The 21,632-nt window shown below is 34.2% G+C and overlaps 2 protein-coding genes across 2 annotated transcripts; both read right to left on the minus strand.

The window, feature by feature from the left end:
* Positions 1 to 1,550: 1,550 nt before the first annotated feature.
* Positions 1,551 to 2,144, minus strand: LOC127089822 (uncharacterized). Its single transcript, XM_051029374.1, has one exon. The coding sequence runs from the start codon at positions 2,142 to 2,144 to the stop codon at positions 1,551 to 1,553; it is 594 nt and encodes a 197-aa protein (XP_050885331.1).
* Positions 2,145 to 10,372: 8,228 nt separating this feature from the next.
* On the minus strand, positions 10,373 to 17,922 carry LOC127092185 (nuclear pore complex protein NUP1). The gene is made up of 8 exons (XM_051031037.1): positions 17,514 to 17,922; positions 17,368 to 17,426; positions 16,591 to 16,757; positions 15,215 to 15,428; positions 13,376 to 13,681; positions 13,208 to 13,285; positions 11,696 to 12,367; positions 10,373 to 11,033 (listed from the first exon to the last, which is right to left on the minus strand). The coding sequence occupies exons 1-8, from the start codon at positions 17,737 to 17,739 to the stop codon at positions 10,584 to 10,586; spliced, it is 2,172 nt and encodes a 723-aa protein (XP_050886994.1). The 5' UTR covers positions 17,740 to 17,922; the 3' UTR covers positions 10,373 to 10,583.
* Between the last annotated feature and the right edge of the window lie 3,710 nt (positions 17,923 to 21,632).

Here is a 21,632-nt window from a genome sequence, read left to right on the forward strand (position 1 = left end):
TGAGGGCTATCTGGTCTCCTAGGTGCTCCCCTGTTGTCGAAGCTATACATGTTTGGATTCCCTCCATGTCCGTCCCCACCTTGGTCATATGGGATTCTTTCGAATGCTTCGGCCAATTCTCTGTTGTACACTGCCCCACACCTAGGACACATCAAACATTTCGTTTCATATTTGTAGCAGTGCATAATGAAACCCAGAAGGCTTTCTTCTGGTGTGGGATACACCTTCTGCAATTGGCTTTCTTTCCTCCAGTTTCTTTCGGTCTTTATTCGTTGCCACCTCTCGTAATCCTCAGCCACCCTTCGAGATATCCTGATGCTGCATCTTGGGCACAGCAACATGTCAGCATTCTTTTTGTGACATCTCCAGAGATACTCACGTAGGCTTTTGTTGGCTTTGGGATAGCCAAACTTCATCCCTTCTTGCTCCATCTTTAAACATTCCTCCACTTCCTCCATTTCTGGGGGGGTTTGCTTCAGGTCTACCATGTTGACACCCAGACTAGCGCCATCAGTGATTGAAATTGCTTCGAATTTCTTTCTTAGGCCCTCAATAGCCTCGGTTGTTTTCCCTTTAAGACCTTCAGTGGTCCTTGGTTCGATGTTAGCAAACTGTTTACCTTTGACAGAAATTCCAATGGAAACGTCATTACTTAGGCCATCAGTAGCTTGCTTTCCATCCAGCGTGTAGCCTCTAGTTCCTGTTGCTTTTACAGCCTCCACTTCCCTTACGTCAACCATGTTGATTTTGACAGGTTCAGCATAGTTGGTCTCAGCAACGTTAAGGGGATCAGTATCAACTTTCATCTGGTTTTTTCCTTTGTCGGCGAACTTGAGGCGGCTATCTCTGATTGCGTTCTGAATAAGATCCCTGAAAAGAAAGAATTGTGAAGTTTTATGGCCCAAAAAACTGTGATATTTACAGAAACCTCGTTTCTTTCGTTGTTCTAACGGAGGAATCTTGGTGTTAGGAGGCACTATCATTTGGCCGTCTTTTACTAATAGATCGAAGATCTCGTCACATTTGGTAACAACAAATGTGTAAGTCTTTTTGGGAAATCTATCGTTCTTTTCAGTTTTGACAGGATTTCTGCCATTCGACGGTGTAAGTAATTTGCAGGCGTAGGGTGGTGCTTCTTTTAATTCTGCCAAATCTACTTCGAATTCCTCAAGACCATAGGGGTCTTCAGCAATTTCAGACTCTTCGTCTTCGAATTCGACATAAGCAACCCTCTCTTTCTTATAATTCTTATTTGCTCTGGCCTTTTCAGATTTTAAGCGTTCGACCTGTCGAACCCTATCTGCTAATTGGGTCATGTCTCTTAGATGTTGGGTATCTAACTTTTTTATGATGGAATAGTCCAGACCTCCAGCGGCCATTTCGACCAACTCGTATTCAGGAACTATTGTAAAGCATCTAGAATTTAACAAACGGAACCTATTCAGATAATCATCTATAGGTTCGGTGAATTTTCTCTTGATGTTGGCTAATTCCTTAAGGCTTATCTTAGTTTGGCGCATGTAGAATTGTTCGTGAAACAATCTTTCTAACTAGGGCCAAGCATCTATGGAATTTGGTGGAAAAGTCGTAAACCACGTAAAGGCGTTATTTGTTAAAGAACTAGGGAAATATTTCATCCTCAAGTTCTCACTGTTCGTCAAATCCCCTGCCTCAGTCATGTATCTGGCTATATGCTCTATAGTGGATTCACTAGTATCCCTTGAGAATTTGGTGAACTTAGGGATTTTACAACCCCTTGGTAATTCTGTTTGCAGGACATATTCTGATAGAGGAGAAGAATAATTTGGCCGTCGAAGTCCTGTGTTTAGACCATTTTGGGCCATGATTCTCTCTATCATACTGGTTAGGTCATTTTCCACCATGTTTTCCCGCCTAACCCTATGAATTACTTCGTCTGCATCCTGGTCTCTATTAACCATTATCACTCTCCTAGGTTGTTCTTCAGAGGCTTCCCGTCGAATTGGTTGTTGTTCCAATCTTGCCCCCGTGACTCTTTCGCCAGGGGCTTGCCTTTGTGGTCGAACCTGATCTATCGTTGGTTCTTCTCCCTGGATTATAACCTGGTTTGGCCTGCGTCGAACAGCAGGTTGTGGGGCGCCTAGAAAATTTGCTATGCGTCCCATCTGTGCTGACAATTGTTGGTATGTTTGGGCATTGTCAGTATTAGTCCTATTCACATTCTTAAGGGAGAGAAAATGGTATTCATTTCTCTGGCCAGAATTCCTACCATATCATGGATACTGGCATCCATTTGTTGTCGAAAGGTTGCCTGATTATTCGTTGTAAGGGTAGGTAGTAGGGTGGGGATTCCTTGTGATTGGTTATTTCGACCTACATGGTTCATGCCAGATCCAGAATTTTGAATTGGCGAAATAACCGTATTATGTGGTTGAGTATATATGGAAGAATTGTTTTGAAGCCCTGCCATGGCAGTCGATGGCATTCCATAAGGATAATCTCTCACAGGCCTAAAATTTCCGAATCCTGGTGGCCTAAGGGTTGAAACTGCAGGAGTATATGTCGCGCCTGATATGATAGGCATTACTGTCGAATTATGCAAGGCCATGGATCCAGACGTTGGTATGGCTTGTGCATTAGGGGTTTTAGTGGATACATTAATCGAGTTTGCTCCGATTGTGCCCGTTCCCCGAGGGGAGAATTGTTCCCCTTGACTGGTTGTATTAACCATCTTTTTTGCGTTTTTTCTGTTGGTTATAGGTTGTGAATTGTTGGCTATCCTGCAACTTCTAAGGATCATACAACACTAATTTTTAAACCAAAAGAATAACAGAAATTTTGCGAATTGTAAAACAACTATTATAATCAACAATTCTTTTGACACCGTCCCACTGGGCTTGCCAATTTGTTTACCAGTGATTTCTGATAAACAACCGCTAGTCTTCCAAATTTATATATTTTTGGTAACTCACAGGATCGACTAGATTGATCCTATGACATGTGTCTTAAGAATTATTATTACGGTGGTTTGACTCATGGTTAAGTTTGTTTCTAATTTGTGGATGACGAAAAGTGTATAGACAACGACTCTAAGTGAAACTTATGACTTTATGAACAAAGTAAATGATGCTAATTTTGTAGTAAAAGGTTTAAAGATAACGAAAAGACTCGGGAAAGGTAAAGATAAATGACTCGAAGTAAATGCTTTAAGTTTTTTAGAGAGTACTGGAAATGAAGACTTTGGCGAAATGTAAATGCAGAAATAAAAAGGATGATAAATTACTGAAAAGTAAGAGCAATTTGACAGATAAAGAGGCAGTAAAATACTTTAATTTAAACAATTGGTATGAAAAATATAACATGAACGAAACTTATGGTGTTCTTCATACATATATTTTCAGCGTAAAACTCGTTTCTCTCGCTCCGGTACTTCGAGTGTATTTTGTGAATTTCTGTATATCTGTTTGAACACACCTTGAATCTAAAACTAGACCCCTACTTATAGTAATTTGACCCTAACGGCCTTTACATATATGACGGCCACGTTCGCCGTTCCCAAGCGTTGCATATCTTAGATGTTTCCACGTGTTGGTCTGACGAAACGGCTTTGTTTAAATTTCAAATACTTCCGCTTGAAGCTTCGATTTTGTGAACACCTATGTCGAAGAGAGCTTTATGAAAACCCAAAAATCTTCTAAGTTCCAGGCTTCGACAACAAATAATTGCTTACCCACAAAGAGAATTAGACAGCTTCGCCACAGTCATTTCTTGCTCATTCTCAAAACTTAATATTTCCAAAGACCTTTAACTATCTGTCGAAATCCCCAGCTAACAATATTCTGTAATATTGTTATGTAATACACGTGCATACGATAGTACTAAAAAATACATATCCCCTCGGTTTTTACATAAAACCGAGGTAATAACATAGAGATATTACCTCAGTTCTACACAACACCGAGAGTTAGTACTGGGCGCGCCATCCAGTTTTAAAAATAATCAAAAATGCAGATGTTGGGGATCGAACCCATGTGTAGATAATTTTACCCCCTTGGCTTTTTAATAACCGATGGGTAAAGTGGTAGCTTTTCATTATGCTATTATTTACCTAGTCATTGTAATCAATGTTAAATTCATTTCTTTTCTAACGTTAGATTTGTTTTTTATAGTATTGTTATTAAGAATCTTTTACTCATTTAATTCTTATTGAAATCTTTGGTCGATGTTTATTTATACTTCCTGAAATTATACGGATAATGTGTTTTTAATTCCAAAATCAACTTAATTAAGATTTTAAGAATAACTTAATTGAGATTTTATGAATGCTATCTGAGATATTTATAACATCTTAACTAAGATTCTAAGAGTACCGACAGAGATCTTAAGAATAACGGTAATTCGACTATAATATGTATTTGGTCTTAACATAATCTAAGCATAAATGTCTAGATCCTTGAACGTGAGAATAATTCAAAAATATAAATTTATATATAAGTGAATATGAAGGAGCCAAATAATTAGAGCTGCCATAACGAGTCGGTTCTAGGTTTGTGACACTGTGGTTACTGATAAATGCCAAAAATATGTTAAATATGTCGACACTTATTAACTTATTCTATTAGTAATCAACAGAACACCCCTTGATTTACCAATGAAAATTGATAAAATGTTTGTTTGGATATTTTAACTATGCATTGACTAAAAACATGTAAAAAGGATGAAGCCATAGTACTTTCCCAACAAATCAAGGCTCATTAAGCCAAGAACATAGGTGTGTTTAGTGAGCAAAGGTGACAACCTCGCTAATCCAAGAACACATATGCACTTAGCGAGCAAATGTGGTTCATGACTTCAGGGTTAAATTATTTCAAGGTGAAAGAAGATTTTGGTGGCTAAGTGAGTGTGTGCGGTGTGCTTAGCATGTTAAGGCGACAAGACAAGTTGAAAGTGAGTTGGAATTACTTAGCAAGGAAGAAAGTAGGTGCGCTAAGCGAGTCTAGGTGGTGCGCTTAGCGAGCCTACCATTTCAAACCCTATAAATAGGGTTGTCAGAAAGTTCATTTAAGATATATTGGTGGATTCGAGGTAGTTCCTAGAGAAATCAGGTTCTTGCCTCAAATAACAATAAGGGAGGATATGAGAGGAAGATTGAGTGCGGAAGCTTTATTTGAGAAATCGTCATGTTCAACTTCTTTCTTCTATGACTTAATTATAAAGCTACAATGAGTAAGAGTAGCTAATGTTTTTCTTTTGTTGGGGTTAGATGTAGTTGTCATATTACTTATGTTTGATCTTGACCATGATGTTCTATGTAATTCTTCTTAAGTTTTAACATTGATGGATCATTCATTCTTGATGTTTGTTTTGAATTAGCTGCCTAAAACATATGTTCATGGTATGAATTGATATTCGAAAGGTACTAGTCATTACTAGATCAAAGTATTTCATCTATTGGATGTTAAAGTCTAGGCATAGATTTAGGTTAAATATTTGTTTTAACTGTTGAAACTTAATATCGATGTATTGGTTAATAGGTTGAGAGATCATCCATTATGTAATATGGTTGATCTCACGTCGTTGACCCGTACATGATCTCCGATGAGAACTTCGGGCGATAATATTAATAACTGATTAGAATCGTATATTATTAGTCAAGGATGTTACATGATAATAAGTCAATGAAATCTAACTCCCGACAAATTTTATTAAACATTGAAAGTTAATTTTATTCTATGATATTTTATATTTCAAGTATTCACAACACAATCAACCATATAGTAAATCAAGTTTAGAGTAATAGAAATATTGAACGGTCTTTGAAACACAGTCAGTCCATACGAAAACGATAAAACTGCATTTTCTATCTGCAATGCAACAATCACCATCATAAATTAGATACATATTTTATTTTAATAAAGTTGAAGATAGATTAGCTTCGTAAGCGGTGTTCCACTTGCCATGATTTATATGTTCATCCGTATAAATGAAAAATCCGCTTAGCCACATTGGATCATAATATTCTCACTCAGCTCTAAGTAATGTCTCATAATATATGTATATGTAAATGATCGGAATATTACAAGGTAGAACCCAAAACATGATCACAATCTAATGTGCCTTCAAGCCTTTTGTACCCAAAAAAAAACTATTTTTAGCCTTAACTCCAATGCAATTTAATCCTTAATCGTTAACGATTCTTAATCTCACTTCAGCCTTGTTCTAATTCAATTTCGAGTGATTTTTTTTTCTCTGTGTATGATGTTTTCTCACTCTAAATCTAACTTTGTCGCCATATACCCAAAACTTTCAAGCAACAGGCATCCTCTATGCTACTTAAAACCCTAGTTTTAACTTCCAATCTTCTTTCTTATAACAAAATTCTTAAACAAAAAAACATTATATCATTTATATACATGATATATATCGGCACAAAAAATATATATAAGAGTAAATGTATCATTTTTTTTAAATAATAATAAAAAGTTGCAACAAGTTTGCTCTAATTAAAACATATAATTAGTATTAAAAAGTTAAAATAAGGATCAAAATGTTGTTGTAGCATAGATATATCATATTTTGCTGTTAGTCTATATAGTCAAATGAGCAACCTTAATAGTAATTATTGTAATTATTAAGTTTGTTGAAGAAAAATATTAAAGGATTAAAACAAAATATAATACCTCCTCCTTTAAACATAGAACTCCCTACATTTAAATACGTGAATTAAGAAAATTGATTCAAATATTGAATTTATTGATTATTTATATAATTTTATTAAGAGAAAAGTAGCTAAGTATATTATATATTGTAAAGAAAAGTTGGTGAATTAATTAAGGATGTGTTGGTAAAATATAATTAATGCATTTTAAAATTTGAAGAAGATTTTATAAAAAGGGAATAAAGAAAAAATTCAAGAAAGTTTTATAATTAGATTATACGAAGAAAAAAAATTAATTTAAATATATCACAGTCCCTCTAAATAGTATTATATGTGCAACTTTCGGTAGTAATGATTAAATTTATTGGAAAAAAATTTAAAAGACTAAAATTGAATTGTAATACTTTATAAGGATAAAAATTTATTTAAATTATATTTAAATAATAAAATATATTTAAATGTGTTTGGTTTAGTTTTATAGATGTTGTTTTGTTAGACTTAGATCTTGAGGGTGGTGAATAGATTTCAAGTTAAAAATTTATTCGAAAATTTGATTTAGAAAAATTTATGATGCGGAATCAAATTTTAAATATTTCTCTGATCAAAAATCGTTTAACCGAACCTACTATTGAATAGCTCGGATATGCGTAAAGGTGTCAATGTTATGATAATAATTCACAAATCAATCAACAAGAATTAAGCACAACTAATTGAACACTCTACAATAGTAAAAGTCTATCTTCAATGGTATTCACACACAAAAAAACTAAGTCAAACAATTTGTCGAGCATTTGGTGTGCGAAAAACAAAACTTGAAATTTTATATGGTGTTTGTTGTTCTAAGAAATTCAATCACAATCAAATGGTTAGTGATCAATACAACAAACACGAGATTCAAAGTGTAATCAAAATTATGATCCAAACTGTGTTGATTCGGTGATCAAAACAATCGATAATTTGCAAATCGAAAAATAAAAGAGATAGAGAGAGTACACAAGAATTTTTTTAAGCAGTTCCTCATTCGACCTCGCTATGGGTACGTTTACCCTCAATTCGAATTCGAATTGAGATATTATTATAACAAATCTTACTTTGCAAATGTATGTATACAAGAGATGAGAGATCAAATCCGCATAAATCCTGAGTTTGTTTTTGACTCTAGCACCTTCAAAAACCGTGATCAAAGATTGAAGACACCAACAATGTCACTTCAATTCACCTGTTGTTGTTACTTCCTTGCACGACCTCCTTATCTCAAGACTTTCACTCAGATGAATTAATCACAAGCGCACATTTGTTGAACCCAAGATTTGTCAACACGGTTCACCGTTTCACGCTACTCATTTACACGACACACTTAGTCCTAAGACTTTCACTCGGTGGGATCTAAATTGCTCAATCTTGTCCAAAACCTTTAAACCCTAAGGATCTTGAAGGAAAACCCCACCTCAATTTTCTGATTTGAATCCCTCAAAGATCTCAACCCAATATTCTCGGTACAACAAACCTAATTGGACGTTATCAATCCTAATCTAGATGGCACCCAATCAAAAAATGATTATGTGTAGTTTGATTGTGTGTATGCATAGATTGAATTGAAGATGATGAGATGTTTTGAAATCCTGGATTCATGTAGGTTTTACTCACTCTAAAAATCTTACTAGAGAATGATGCATGTATATGATATTTATATGCATGTGACCAATAGAAAGTAAAAGGAATGCAAAAAGAAAGAAAACAAGAGCAATTTTTTAACATTTTTGTTCAATAGGTCGACCTGTACGAGCCATGTGTCAACCTATTGAAGCAACATGTCGACCTGCCTGAGGTCATGTGTCAACCTATTAAGGCAATGTGTTGCATATAGGTCGACCCAGTCAGCTCATAAAATAGAACCCTACAGGCTTTAAGTGTATGTGTCGACATATTCCTGCAATGTGTCGACCTGTATTTGAGCTATATGTCGACCTATGTTAACATTTATGCATTTTGCATATGAGCTATATGTCGACCTATGTTCGCATTTGTCGATCTGTAATGTAAAAAATTTCACATAAAATAATTTTTTCAAGAACAACACAATATTTTGATGCACAACCCTTTTCCAAACCATTTCCAACAATGTTGACATGTTTCTTAATGCAAGAATGCTAAAATGCACACCTAGACTCAGATGATACCGTCCAATATACATAAATGTTAATTCTTAATTTTGATATCATACAAAACTTATCTAAACAGAAAGATGAACTCAGAGTCTTTTAACTCAGAGTCTTTTAGATAAATATGAAATGAATAATAAGAGAAGTCTTTTAGAAAATTAGAAGAAAAAACTTAGAACAAATAGATAGTAAAAAACTGTGCAAAAATAATTATAGAAGTAAAAAGATTGAGAATAAAAAAATTGCTATATAGGAAGACGCATCGAGTTTCTATTTTGGGAGAAAAAATTTCACATTTATACCTTCTCACAAATTTTTATTGAAAATTTCAAAAATATTTTAGAATTCGAAGATGTATCTTCGAACGCAATCATTTCTCACAAAATTGAACGCAAACTAATGAGTCCTTCCTATTATACTTAATTTTAATTTGGAGTTGCATCTTCGAAAATGTATTTGGTATAATTCAGAGATTCATATCCGAAAATGGCATTGATACTTCAAATAAGAAACAGAGACGGTAAGAGTAAGATTTAGAAACAAAAACAACTTGATATTAAATTAAAACACTCAACATTACATAGATAATTGTTAATATAAAATTAACATTACATATCGATATAAACGGTTAGTTCATGACTTTGCAATCGTCAACGGATCTTCCAATCTTCGCATTCACTTCAATCAGACTCTTTGATGTGTGACCGTAAAATGTACTCCACAACTTTTAAATATTCATTTGTCTTCAGTTCAAAGCTGGTGAATTGTATCTTCCTTTCGCTGTCAAACGAGGGTGAAAGATACTCGAGCTTGACAACTCTTCGATTTTTTAAATATCGTAGTAGAATTTTCAGTTTGAATATCATATCGGCGAGAGGTGTGTCATCGACAATCCTAAATTGAAATATCGGCTTCGCACCATTGAAATACACAAATGCAAGGTAGAAATATGTATTCATTCTCTGATTATGGTGTGTTTTATAGAACATATGGGATGAGATAACTATACAAATTTTGAATCAATTTGGATCTTATCTTCAGATAAATTTTAAATAAAAAATAGAATGACGACTTAATTTGGCTTAATTTATGAAGGACGAGACACTTTAAAATGCGTAAAAAAATGCTATATATAAATTCTAATTCTAATTTTCAGTAATCTGAACCACAACTAAAAATTTGAAAAGAAATTCCCCTATTTTAACAAGAAAAAATGATGACACTGCCTGCTATGATTCTCCTATTTTAACGAGAAAAAATGATGACACTATAATACCGATTGAATAATCTTAGTATTTATTATTATAAAATTCTATACTGCCATTTCCTAATTATGCAAATAAATTAAGCAAAAAGCTAATTCAACATAGCACAAATACCTTCTTTTTTTTACAAACAAACCGTTTATTCCTACTATAAAATCTAGAAAAACAAAACAATAAAATGTTCAGATATAATCCTTCAGACGATCTTTGAAGATTATATCGACGAGCTATGTAATTAGTCTAGATTTATTGATTCAGAAATTATAAAAATTTGGAAGTTGATATGAATACTCCATGCAATAGGTAGATAGCTTCTAAAACAGTCTATTTTCGGGCGTAAGTAATTCGAAAAGTAAAATACTATATGTACGTGTGTAGAAGAAAAAATGGTGTGCCAATATTCACCTTAAAAACTAAAGCAAAAAAACCTGCTTATAGCCTATTAAAGGGTATAAAATACAACAATGAGAGGGAAAAAATAGCCGGGACAACTTTTTGGAGCCTTGTTTATTTGTTTTCTCAACAGTTGACAGCAGTTTTTCCGAATGAAAACTGCAGCCTAGCCTTATCGGTTGATCCAAAGTTATACTTTATGACTTCAGCATTATCATGAACTGTATTGCTTGTGGAAGGGAAGGAAAATACTACTGCCGGATTTGACTTTTTATTGCCAAAACTGTATGACAATTGAGTAGAGTTTTCTTCTGATTGGTGCTGATTACCGGTAGAGAATAATAATGGCGTGATGGATGGTGTTGGTGGTTCAGAGAATACAGAAGAGCTAGCTGTAACAGGAAAGGTGAATCCAGAGCTATTATCAGATGCTAAGGTCCATTTTGATTCAGGCTTCTTGATGGAAATAGGAGCTAAAACTGGTTTACTGGTGGCATTGTTAGCGAAAGTCTTTTTTTCTTGATTTACTACAGAAGGATACTGACCACCACCACTTGGGAGAGCTATCGAATTATCCTGCACATTCAGTACATCAGAAACATTCCGTTCATGAAATAATAGCAGGCCTTTTAATACATGTATTTCGGTAATAGTAAAATAATTTTAAAAACGATATAAAGGCACAAGCAATGCCAAAAAAAATGTACACAATAAATAACAAACCTGTAAAATGTCACCTGCAGTGCAGCAGTGACATTACAACAGAATCCTTACAAGACCAGAAAAACAGCCACCAACCAAAAATTCAACTAAGTGACAATGAAATAGAACCAAACCAGTGGCAATGTATCTGATTTTTTTGCCTTGTCTCTTTAAAATTCATTTTTTACAAAGTGATCTATGTAATTTTTTTTGTTTTGGTATTTGTTAATATATTATAGTGCATGCAATATATTTCTCTTTACACTTTAATCCTAGTAACTTTTGGTTTATGTTAAAAAGAGGACTTAAACATGCAGAGGGTAAGATGGGACATTTCTTGCCGTGAAAATAATATTAGGTCTAGAGCGTAAAAGAAGATATTAAAACAACATATATACAAGGTACCATGGGGTGCTGAAAACTACCAAATCAATTTTTCCTTACAGACTAAGAATTGATTTCAGCTAGTTCCCTGTGTCAAATTTAGGAGATAACTACTTCTAAAAACTCTAATGGCCTTATAATAAATAGAGTACCTTGTCAGTAGACTTCATTGAAAACATTTGAGAACTACCAAAGTTTTGGGTAGTCCTTGCATCTTTAGCGTGTATGGGGATGCTGCTGTGAACATTCAGGTCAGATGCCAAAGCCCTTTCTTTTGTGATATCAACAGACTTATCAGCACTCTCCCTAGGTTGAATATCAACATTGCAGTTCCCTTTATCTTCATTTCTTAGAGTAGAATTTGTTCCACCAAGCTCGCCATATTTACAAGGGCTAGTGTGTTTTGGCTTAACCAAGCCATTATCTTCATTGGAAAAGATAGTACTTGTATTAACAGAAAATTCAGGATTCTTCCATTTAGTTGCTAGCTTCAGCTCATCAGATTTCTGCTTAGGAGTGGGAATGTTTCTATCAATATGCTCTAATATCTTCTTAGCCATAAAACTAGTATGTGTGTGTACTGTTGGAACACGGCGCTCAAAGCCCAGTGGCTTCCGAGTGCTGCTCATCCCACCAGGATCCATTCTTGTGGCAACAACAGGACTTGAACATTCAATCAAACTGGCATTTTCTCTCCGTGAATAATTCATGGATGAATATGCTGGTCTTTGGGAATTCGATTGCACGCCAACCTTATGCCTAGTTCGACGAATAGGTCCAACAGATCCATATCCACTTTCTGATGCACCAACTTCAGATTTGTCCTTTGTTTATTACAATTATGTTAGTAACCAATTACCAGCAGAAGGGAAAAAGTAATCAACCATTTTAAAGAATAAAATAAAACATTGAAACTCAAGTAATAAACCAGATTCAAATACAAGATAGTTAAACAAATAAATATAATCAAGTGATGAACTTGATTTAAAAAGTTCAATTAGTTTGACAAAACTTGCCAGAATAAGGAAAAAACACAGGAAATCCCACTTTCATAATCATATTTGAGGTTTTAGACGCCCTTTACTTGAGATATGAACTAGTTTCAATTTTAAGTATCAGTATATCTTCTAAACTTTTAATTAGTCCGTAGGCAATAACCAAATAATTAGTGAAGAAATTATGGTCTTAAGAAAAAATATGATCCCATAGAAAACTGCATTGTCTCCATTTTCCCCCCCACGGCTCTAAGTGTTAAAGTCAAAGCAGGAAATTTTTTATATTTGACTAGTGCAATCAAAAGTTTGGTAGAACACTGTGTTTTAAAATGATATCATAAGAAAAAACAAACTTCTAAACCCACTAATTTTTTAAATAAATGTTTGTCAATACCATATATCTAGAATCTCTTAACTCTTAATATAAGCAAAAGTCAAAACAAAAAGCAAGATATATAGGAATACCATAGACCATGAAAGGATCAAACTTCAACCAACTTTAACTTATATTCTGTACTATCACCAATAAGACTGTTATGTAAAAATTTCAATATCAGCAAATCAGCATGCAACAAGTCAAATACAATCACAATAAGACAACATTGATAGATACTGAATCAAAATGCAATAAGTCAAATACAATCACAATAACAGAGCATTGATAAATACCTTCAGATACAGATTTGTCTGTGATTGACGGAGGGGAGTCGATGAAAAGCGGCTTTCATTGCCTTGGGTATGAATCAACTGGAGAAAAATAAAACAAAAAACAACAGTTTTACTTTTAGATACAACTTGAGCATGGAAGTACAAGATATGCTACCTACAAAAACAAACCTTGGACTTAGACTTCATCAATAGAGTTCTGGAATAAGGAGTCCGTGCATGATTAATAAGTCCATATTTGCTTCCTTGACTTTGTGGTGTTGCATAAGCATCCTGCACGACAGCACCTGGCCAGCATGTTGGTGACCTTTTTGATGGTGATGGATCATATGATTTTATTGCAGCTTCATCATTAAGGAGCATTGTGCTTTCAACAGTTTGAATCTTGTTCTTAGAACTGGGGCCTACTTCAGATGCTCGGGAATCCATATATGCTCTAGCAATATCAATTGGTGAAGCACCAATTTCACCTCGGCCCTGGAGAGTTGTAAATTTAACTATTATACAATAAAACTAATCCAAAAATGACTACATGTTTTAGGATTCAACTGCATTCTTATATAATACAACTTTCAAGTACGGTCAAACTCAATCTTTCTTAAAATAAGACAGATTTGAATCTGAACATTTCACTGTATTTACAGGAATTGTTTAAATAAATATTTACAATTCAAATGCATTATATTACAATACTGCTTTCAGGTAATGTCAAAATCAATTTTGTGTGTGTACAAGGGGAAATAACAGTGTGGTTCCTGAATTTTGGGAACAAATTAATTATTGTGCAAGAGACCGACACACTTAAATAGGTGCATGGGCAATGGGCTACACTTAGTTTTGAAAAAAAAATAGATTTTTAATACTTAATACTTAATACACTAAAAAAAACAAATGAAATGGATCTATATCATAGATTGTGCCTCCACTGTGTTTTGATTTTTTTTATGTGCGAGGTGTTGTTATAATAGTCTTTAAATGTATTAAAACTATAAAAACAAACCTAAACGTGTCTATTATTTCATATGTCGACTATGAAACTCTAATGAGAGGACACAGAATAATATAAAAAATAATGTCTAAATAGTATTTATAATCACAGTCAGAACTCTTCCTCAGAATGATGTCATGTAACTAACTGAAGGAATTAATTAGTTACTGTTGTTACATAATCAGGTAAATAAAATCTAATAGTACCCAGACTGTACCTGATACAGGTATGTAATCAGTACGTGTAATCAGTGTGTGTACAGCTTTAATTTTGAGGTACCGATGTTACACATATTAACATGGATTAAACAGAATAGAGTGTTGATATTAACTAGGATTCAGATCATTCTCTTGCCTCTCTCCTTTTTCTTGTTTAACCCTACCATAGATATCTCATATAGATTGCAGACACAATTCAGCCCTAAGCAGATACCACCTATTGGCAAAAAAAATTATCTATGTTGTTAAGCCCAAATAGGGTCGTGTAGCACCAACTCCCTAAAATCCTATAGTGAATAGGCGCTACTGCAAAGACTAAAAACCAGTGTACAGATTAAATACTCAAAAATAGAAAAACACTCAAAATTGAAGAGACCATACTTATTTAAAGAGTATAACATACAAAGCAATAAAACTTAAACAAAGAATAACATAACAGAATTGAACTAAGAGTAGAAAGAAGAACAGAACAATGGTTTGTGAACAAGAACATAACAGAATGAAGAATAGAACATTACCCTTAAAGGGTTCAAATTGATATTTATACCCTTAAAAAAAAAAGATTTGAGAAATCTCTCCCTCAAACCCTAATAGCAGACATGATAGAGGTTTGGCACAGCAATTACGGCCACAACAGTCGCTATTGCTAACGGAGGCTCGTAGGTTAAAAGCATCGTACCGAACCCTATCACCGCTATGATATTTTGATATAGCCCAAAAATGGTACTATTGACAACATAGGAATTTATCATAATTATTAGTAAATGTGAATAGTTCAAACAAGTACATGCAATGCTCACACACTTTTGACATGAAAGAAGGTGTTGAACTTCCTCGTATGGCTCCATTTGATTCTTCATGCCTTCGTTCATTGAAAACCTTTGGAAGCTTGTGTGCCACTACAAGCCCCCCGTCATCTTGCCTAGGAGTCAAATGTGTATGTTCCTTTCCTTGTTCAACACTAGCAACGTCAATTGCTCTTGAATTCAAAACCTCCACTAAATGATTGAATTCATCTCTGCATGAGAAGAAGATTAAAGGTATTTAGATATGGTATATCTGTAAAAAGCAAACAATAAATGGTTTTCTTCATGAGGTTACATTTCGAAAGAAAAGGAGGGTAATTTTTCATTTGTAAGTAAATATTCTCCTATTTGGATTTTTTTAAATGAAAGATTGACATGTAAGTGTTAGAGCATAACCCTTCAATTGACCCTCATTCATTTTTATGCACTTTTATAACACAATCAGAAATTAATAAATTAACCCTTCTTGCCCTCTATCCCAAGCCCTCCGCCCAAACATACAGTAACGAAAATACAAAGTAGTAAATGCTTAGAGGTTTTCTAACATCTTGAGCACACACAGCTTCCGCAAGAGGCCGGACTTCACTGAGGCATATCTTGATCCTGCTCACAGCTTGATTCATTAAAATCTTTAATAAATGAGAATTTTGGCTTCATAGTTAAATGTGTCAAGAAGGACAAGTGTGAGTGCTAGTGCACAGGTGTTTGTGAGTAATGTTCAAAACCTATGAAGCACGGACACCTCTAAGAGTAGGCGTGTCACGGTGTCCAACACTTGTATGACAACCATACGACACGTGTCGGAAAAGTCAGTCAAGTGTCAAAAAAGTCAGACAAGTGTCCCAAAAAAAATAGTTCTATTATTTGCTTTGATACTCTTTGAACCGGTGTCCGACACTTGTATGACACTCATACAACACATATTGGCCATTTTAATATATAATTATTACCCTTATGATTTTTTTTGTCAAACTATATACATTCAGTTTTGATACAAACATGTATAAAAAAAATTAGTTTCAAATTTGAACTTAAATCACTGGAACTAAGGCTCGGCATTAGCCATTATTTTATTAATCCGATGCCGAGCTAGATGTGGCACAAATAAGAGAGACATGCTTGAAAATATCATAAACTATGCAAGTAATATCTAAATGAGACTTTTTTGTGCTCTAAGAGATCCACATCCACATCCACATGAGGAGAAAGATAAGACGACACACAATGATAAAAAAACGATGAAGTTTTATATCCGTGTAATTAACGTTGGCAAAAACATGACCAACTTTAAAAAATGTACAGTATTATATAATGAGACACTCAACAAGGTGGAGAAATAAACTACTACAGTTATTATAAAGTGAATTACCGTACCTAGTGAATTTTTTCCCTCTCAACAGTTGCTCGATATCTGAAAACCTATCATTCTCATGTAGTTTTCCTTTTTCAATGAGCCTGGGCAGAGCAATGTCAAAACTGCTGTTTAGCTTACTGCTATTATCACCAGTACTTGCCATTTTAGGCAATTCAGGTGGCAGGAGCTGCAAAGAAATAAGCATATTCAATGATAGGAAAATAATCATATTCAATACCAAGAATTGAGACATAAAATACAAAAGTGCGAGATAAAAAAAAAGGTATTCATTGTAACAGGCAGAGATTCAAACAAACAAATGAAAAACTTTAGGATGAAGGAAATGAGGAATATGGCTGAAAGGGATCGTCACAAGAGCATATAACGTGAATATCCAATAAATTATAATCCATAACATGACAGTGATGGATGAGGCCATATATCATCACAAAAGTGAAAATGGAGAGTTAAATATGTATCTCCTTAGAAGAATAATTCATTAGTGTAACTACTCGAATTTTGAGAGGCAATTTACATTGTATAGCATAGTGTTCTTAATTCTGAATAGCAGCACCAGTAGCCAATCCCAAAAATCCTCTTATAAATAGGGTAAATATACGCTGATTTTATGTTTAGTTGTAGATTTGATTGCAATCACTTGATTATAAATAACAAGGCTGAGAGTGATTTCTCTCAAGCCATTCAAATCATCTCATTCAATAGTAAGTAATCACAACTGCAGCATACTATGCACTAAAATTATACACTAACACAGAAGAAGCAAAAACATTTCTTACATTTGAATTGGTTTTGAGCAGATTATCTTCACCGTGCTGTTCATCAGCTCCCGGTTCACCTGTTGCCATTCATAACACGATCGAGAATATGAATGCACCACCAATTTCAAGATTAAACAGAGGCAACAATACAAACAGAAATTAACCTTGATCTTCGGTGGAAGAGAACAACGAAGGAAGAAACCGAGTGGCTCCACCGGCGATGATGCGAAAGGCAGGATCGACTAGCTTTGAAATCCAGCGGCGGTTTGCGGTCAATGAGGGACGGGTGTAAGGGCTGGCTGGTGGCTTTCTCGGCGGGGGTTTTCTAAGTTTGCCGCCGGCGCCTCTTTCATCTGATGCTATTGACGGAAAAGCTGTGATTTGATCCATGGAATTGAGTCGGAGTTGAGACTAAACTTAACTGAAAGAACGGCGGAAAAGTTTTAAAAAGGAAAAAGAAAAAGAAGGTCAGGGCGAAAACGATGGTACCACCGGCACTAACCCACTTCCAAGGTCGAGTAGCCGCGGATTTTCTATTTGTTTAGTGACAAACCATGCTATAGTAATGCATAATTTAGGGCTAAATAAATTTGTAATTCCTCCAAATATATATTACCATTTTTCATCTTTATTTTTATTTTAACAATATTCTATCAAATGTTTTTTCTCAACAAATTTTAGTCATCAAAACTAGAAACTATACATGTGGCATTGTATAAAGAGACGCAAAATATTATATATTTATAAAAGTATAATTGTTATGAATTAGTATATAAAATTTACAATATGAGATAATTAAAATATTTTTAGAGATATGAGGAATATAATTGGACTTGATAATTTTATTAGGACTATAAAAAAATGGAAGTAATAGGTCATGTTAGAATGAGTTGAGCGCTTAAAATTTAAAACGTGCTTAGTCATTTGAAACAAACTTGGGTGTGTATGGTGATGAGATCATCCAAAATGTATAATGAATGATCTAATATGACTTGGGTTTGGAGTCCATGATATGCCTCACTTGTCACATGTGGTTATGAGGTGTCTTAAGAATAACGATCCAGAGAAGTCAGTCAATAAGGGAAATCTTTTTTCCCATAATTCAAGGAAGGGTCGGTCTTCCCCACTACCACATTTCTGTTGAGGACACATGGGAAAATGTTTGCTGGTCAAACTCATAGAATCTTTATGAATTCACTAACCTTTGAAGACAAATTGGGGACATGAATTCCAAAGAAAATATAGATTTGCTCGCAATCTCTACGTGAGCATCCTCTTTCTCTGAACTACTGTACTTTTAGCAAGTACAATTGGTGTCCAACATGAGGCCCTGGTAAAACTAACATAGATCACACATATATTTACTTTGGAAACTGCCTCGATTGCCACCCTCAAGATGGTACAAACACAACATTCCACGTCAGTCGCTAGTAGTTCCGATAATGACCATTGGTCCATAGTAGAAATGCAAGTTGTTATGGAAGTATTGTGCCGGAAAAATTAAGCTTTTGAAGATAACACCGCCAACCTTCAACATCGCAAGCAGGAGGTCGATCTGCCTGAGGAAATCGAAGTTTTGCACCCCTAGCCTTTTTCTAAACAAACTTAAGGGGCTCCCATGCCAGAAATTTTCAAACCCCGCTTGTTGACAAACTTTGATGGAAAGAGTGACCCTTAGGAGCATGTCGCTTTCATCAACACCTAGATGGCTATCATCGACGCAAACGACTCATTAAAGTGAAATCTACTCTATAGCACTTTCAAGGGCGTCGCATTGAGTTGGAACATGAATCTACCACATTTATCGGTTACTAGTTACCATGACCTAGTAAATAAGTTAACCCACCCGTTCTTTGCAAGCAAGCACAAAAAAGTATCAACCATAAGTCTCTTCATCGTACGCCAAGAGTCCTCGGATTCGTTCAGGGAGTATCTCACCCATATATGAACCAAGAAATGTCCATGGATGGTTCCATGATAGTTTAAGGGTCAGGCACTTCAATGAGTCCCTCAAGGACGACGACTTTCATGGCATAAATTATGGCACGGGTCGAATGTTAGGGAGAGGAAAGTAACATAGATAAAAAAGGCGAGGGATGCCAAGGAAAAAACATCCAGGGATCCGAATTCATTGCAACAATAGCTCAGGAGTCACTACACTTCGATTTCTAAATAACATAATTCACATTCTTCATCATCCCTTCTGTGTCTGGAATCACTTGGTCAACACTTCATAGTTTCTCAATTTTTGTACTAAGCTTAACACTTAGCTTAAATAGTTAAAATATTTGTTTGATTCTTATTAAGTTATTATTAGTGAAAATCCCAAGAGGTAGGCTAAGCCTGTATAAAATTTATAAATAGTTGATGCATTATCTCTAACTTTATCTCTTTACATTATGTCATTTATTTATTTATTTCCTCTCTTATTCTTTTTTCTTCATCTCCTTCACGATTTTATCTTTGTTGCAATATCATAAATTATTTTTAAGAATGAACTTTTTAAAATTAATCTCGATTTTAAATAACATAATGCATCTTCCTCTATCTGTCTTGTGTTTAGATCACTTGGTAAACATTTTCTAATTTATTAATTTCTTTACTACGCTTAACACTTAATTTAAACATTAGCTTGTAAGTCAGAGATGTTACCTTATTGTCATCCTCTTCATAAGTGGCTTTAAGGCACACATGTTCCTCTTCATCTTTCGTTGATATTCTCGAAGATGCTTCATGATAATCTTTTGATGAAGTTTTGAATTGATCTTTACACAAATATTTGTGTGAATCTTTAGAGGTTTCACAAGTTGATTCTTCATATGTTGTAATAAATTTTTCATATGATGCATAAAAAAATTGAATTATGGAATGAGCTTTTAATATGTTGATTCTTCATGTGACTTTTGTGATGATTGATTTTCAAAATATTATTCATATATGATCGTTTTTCTTTCGTATGACACTTCTAGTGATGATCTTTCAAAAGTTTCATTTCGGATGATAGTGATCCCTTAGATGTATTAAACAACTGAAACAATTCTCTAAGATTCATGATAATTTCCTTCTTTTTTTATCTTTCCTGAAATTCATCAAACACTTTTCTATCCTCAAAGTCAAGTATTGAATCATGTTTCAAATACCAATTCTTTAATCTTAGAAATATGTTAGAGATAAATTTTCTAAGATTAAAACCAATATTTCAAAACCGTCCTTTACTGTTACTTGGTAACTCATTTTCTTGGATACATGTGTTTATCATTTCTATCTCAATTAGAGTTTCATGTATTTCCTTAAGGGTGTCCCACACTTTTTTGGTCGTGTTACAGTTAAAAGCATAAAAGAACACTTTAGTGCTTAATGCATTGGTCGTCAAGTACTTGACTTGAAGTCCAAGTTGCACTTTTCCTTTTTCTTATGTGGTCCAAAAATAAGTTGGTTTGTCAATTGGTTCATTATTTATATGATAACTTAGTTAGTTCTCATTTGCCATCACCAAAACATGTTAAGCACACAAAACTACATTTCTCCTTTTTTATGATGGCAAAGCATCTCTCAAGGAGATGTCTTAGAAGAAAGGTTGAGATAAAAATAAATTGGAGTTTGAACCCCCCTAAAAATATAGTGAGTAAACTCCCCCTTAAAGTATATTTTCCCCCTTTAGAATTATCAAAAAATGGTAAATAGAAAGTAGTGCCTAGTCTCAATGTTTTTGGTTCAAAAGTGAAGTACTTGATTTTTAGTGATATATTCATATTACTTGTGTATATAAACTATATATGTAACAATTCCAAGATTAATACCAAAATCACTTAATTATTTCATTCAAATTATTTGTGCATAGCAACTACCTACATCGACATATTCCTCTCTGGCTGTGGATAACGTGACACTTGCTTGTTTGTTTTTTACTATGGCAAGAAACAAGTGAATTTTTAAGAAAGTGGCACGCTTCAATAATACTTTTCTGATCCCTTTTACATCCTGCAAAATCCAAACCAAAGTACACAACTAAAGTGCAATTCGTCCCTTTAGGGTACCATAAAATCATATGTGATGTGCTATAGATATGCCTCATAATATGTTTGATTGTAATGAGGTGTGATTATTTAGTGCTTACTTGAAAATGTACAAATACAAAACATGATATTAGAATGATTGGCGGTAAGATAAATAAGGGAATTGATCATACATATATATTTTATTTCTTCTACTGATTTTCATCCCTCGTCTTTATCTAAGTAACATCATTTGCTCATCAAAGTTATTATTGCTTTGGCATTTTC

This window comes from Lathyrus oleraceus, chromosome 1 (assembly GCF_024323335.1).
Source record: "Lathyrus oleraceus cultivar Zhongwan6 chromosome 1, CAAS_Psat_ZW6_1.0, whole genome shotgun sequence".
Classification (NCBI taxonomy): Eukaryota; Viridiplantae; Streptophyta; class Magnoliopsida; order Fabales; family Fabaceae; genus Lathyrus; species Lathyrus oleraceus.